General features: G+C 52.2%; 1 protein-coding gene across 4 annotated transcripts in view; it reads left to right on the forward strand.

Annotated features, from left to right (window-relative positions):
• Positions 1-2500, forward strand: part of LOC138948182 (coiled-coil domain-containing protein 180-like) — a 166797-nt gene that overhangs the window by 40360 nt on the left and 123937 nt on the right. For all 4 annotated transcript variants that reach the window (XM_070319677.1, XM_070319678.1, XM_070319679.1 and 1 more), the window contains one exon: positions 423-538. In XM_070319677.1, the coding sequence (XP_070175778.1) occupies positions 423-538 (116 nt within the window). The remainder of the gene's footprint in view (positions 1-422; positions 539-2500) is intronic.

Here is a 2500-nt window from a genome sequence, read left to right on the forward strand (position 1 = left end):
TCTTATTCCTTGTCGGTTCCTGATTCCAAAAACATATAGATATGATATGTTTGGATTAAAAACACGCTCAGAAAGTTAAAACGAAGAGAGGTACAGTAAAGGCCGTGCTATGCAGCACAGCGCAACCGGCTACCGCGCTGAACAGGCTCGTCACTTTCACTGCCTTTTGCACTAGCGGCGGACTACGGTCATTGTGAAAAAATGCAGTGCGTTCAGTTTTATTCTGTGAGTTCGACAGCTTGACTAAATGTAGTAATTTCGCCTTATGCGACTTTTTTTTTCTTTCTAGGAGACTGGGATCGAGGCAAACCTGGATATTGCCAGGCTTTAATTTCTAGTCTAGATGATGACTGATTCCGGGTTTTAAATCTTGATCATTTAGTTACAGATTGACAGAATGTTTTAATTGTTTCTTTCTGCAGGAGAGAGAGGCGAACCTTGACATCGTGATGGACAGAATGCGCCAGGACGCAACGGAAGACGCCCTCAAGGACAGTCTCAGCAAGGCCCTAGAGATGCTGGAGAAAATCAAACTATCGTGAGTTTTGTGATATTAAATCTACAACTTGTCAGTTCAGAAGCACACACAGGCACCCCCCCCCCCCACACAATTACACACTTTTAATTCTGCATGCAACATAAAATACATTTATTTTGAGCACTTGCTCAAATATATTTTTTAAAGAATGTTGCATCCTGCTAAAACGGCTAATTTGATAGCAGAGGTAATGCTCCGTCAGAATAAATCTCACTCGCTCGCACATTTCTAGAAGTGCATGCTTCACAGACTAGGCAACATTGTTCCTACCAGGCCTTGGTCTTTGGTCATTGACACTTACCTTTTTCATCTGGCCCATTCATTGGATCCCTAGCTGGTCCACCGGCTCATAGTTTTGACATGCAGAAGGTTTTCGGACCATCAATAGACCATTTCCGACAATAACTCTGTGGGGTGTGTATGGGTTGTGGAAGAGTGAATACCCTGGCGTTTCCTGTGACAAACCTTGGAGGGGCCAGTCACTAGCGAGGGGTGTGTGGGGTGTGTATGGGTTGTGGTAAAGACCCTGGCGTTTCCTGTGACAAACCTTGGAGGGGCCAGTCACTAGCGAGGGGTGTGTGGGGTGTGTATGGGCTGTGGTAAACACCCTGGCGTTTCCTGTGACAAACCTTGGAGGGGCCAGTCACTAGCGAGGGGTGTGTGGGGTGTGTATGGGCTGTGGTAAATACCCTGGCGTTTCCTGTGACAAACCTTGGAGGGGCCAGTCACTAGCGAGGGGTGTGTGGGGTGTGTATGGGTTGTGGTAAACACCCTGGCGTTTCCTGTGACAACCCTTGGAGGGGCCAGTCACTAGCGAGGGGTGTGTGGGGTGTGTATGGGTTGTGGTAAACATCCTGGCGTGTCCTGTGACAACCCTTGGAGGGGCCAGTCACTGGAGAGGGGTGTGTGGGGTGTGTATGGGCTGTGGTAAATACCCTGGCGTGTCCTGTGACAACCCTTGGAGGGGCCAGTCACTGGAGAGGGGTGTGTGGGGTGTGTATGGGTTGTGGTAAACACCCTGGCGTTTCCTGTGACAACCCTTGGAGGGGCCAGTCACTGGAGAGGGGTGTGTGGGGTGTGTATGGGTTGTGGTAAACACCCTGGCATGTCCTGTGACAACCCTTGGAGGGGCCAGTCACTGGAGAGGGGTGTGTGGGGTGTGTATGGGTTGTGGTAAACACCCTGGCGTTTCCTGTGACAAACCTTGGAGGGGCCAGTCACTGGAGAGGGGTGTGTGGGGTGTGTATGGGTTGTGGTAAACACCCTGGCGTTTCCTGTGACAAACCTTGGAGGGGCCAGTCACTAGCGAGGGGTGTGTGGGGTGTGTATGGGTTGTGGTAAATACCCTGGCGTTTCCTGTGACAAACCTTGGAGGGGCCAGTCACTGGAGAGGGGTGTGTGGGGTGTGTATGGGTTGTGGTAAACACCCTGGCGTTTCCTGTGACAAACCTTGGAGGGGCCAGTCACTAGCGAGGGGTGTGTGGGGTGTGTATGGGTTGTGGTAAACACCCTGGCGTTTCCTGTGACATACCTTGGAGGGGCCAGTCACTAGCGAGGGGTGTGTATGGGTTGTGGTAAACACCCTGGCGTGTCCTGTGACAACCCTTGGAGGGGCCAGTCACTGGAGAGGGGTACCGGGTGTGTGGGGTGTGTATGGGTTGTGGTAAACACCCTGGCGTGTCCTGTGACAAACCTTGGAGGGGCCAGTCACTAGCGAGGGGTGTGTGGGGTGTGTATGGGTTGTGGTAAATACCCTGGCGTGTCCTGTGACAAACCTTGGAGGGGCCAGTCACTGGAGAGGGGTGTGTGGGGTGTGTATGGGTTGTGGTAAACACCCTGGCGTTTCCTGTGACAACCCTTGGAGGGGCCAGTCACTGGAGAGGGGTGTGTGGGGTGTGTATGGGTTGTGGTAAACACCCTGGTATGTCCTGTGACAACCCTTGGAGGGGCCAGTCACTAGCG

The sequence above is a fragment of the Littorina saxatilis genome, linkage group LG15 (assembly GCF_037325665.1).
Source record: "Littorina saxatilis isolate snail1 linkage group LG15, US_GU_Lsax_2.0, whole genome shotgun sequence".
Classification (NCBI taxonomy): Eukaryota; Metazoa; Mollusca; class Gastropoda; order Littorinimorpha; family Littorinidae; genus Littorina; species Littorina saxatilis.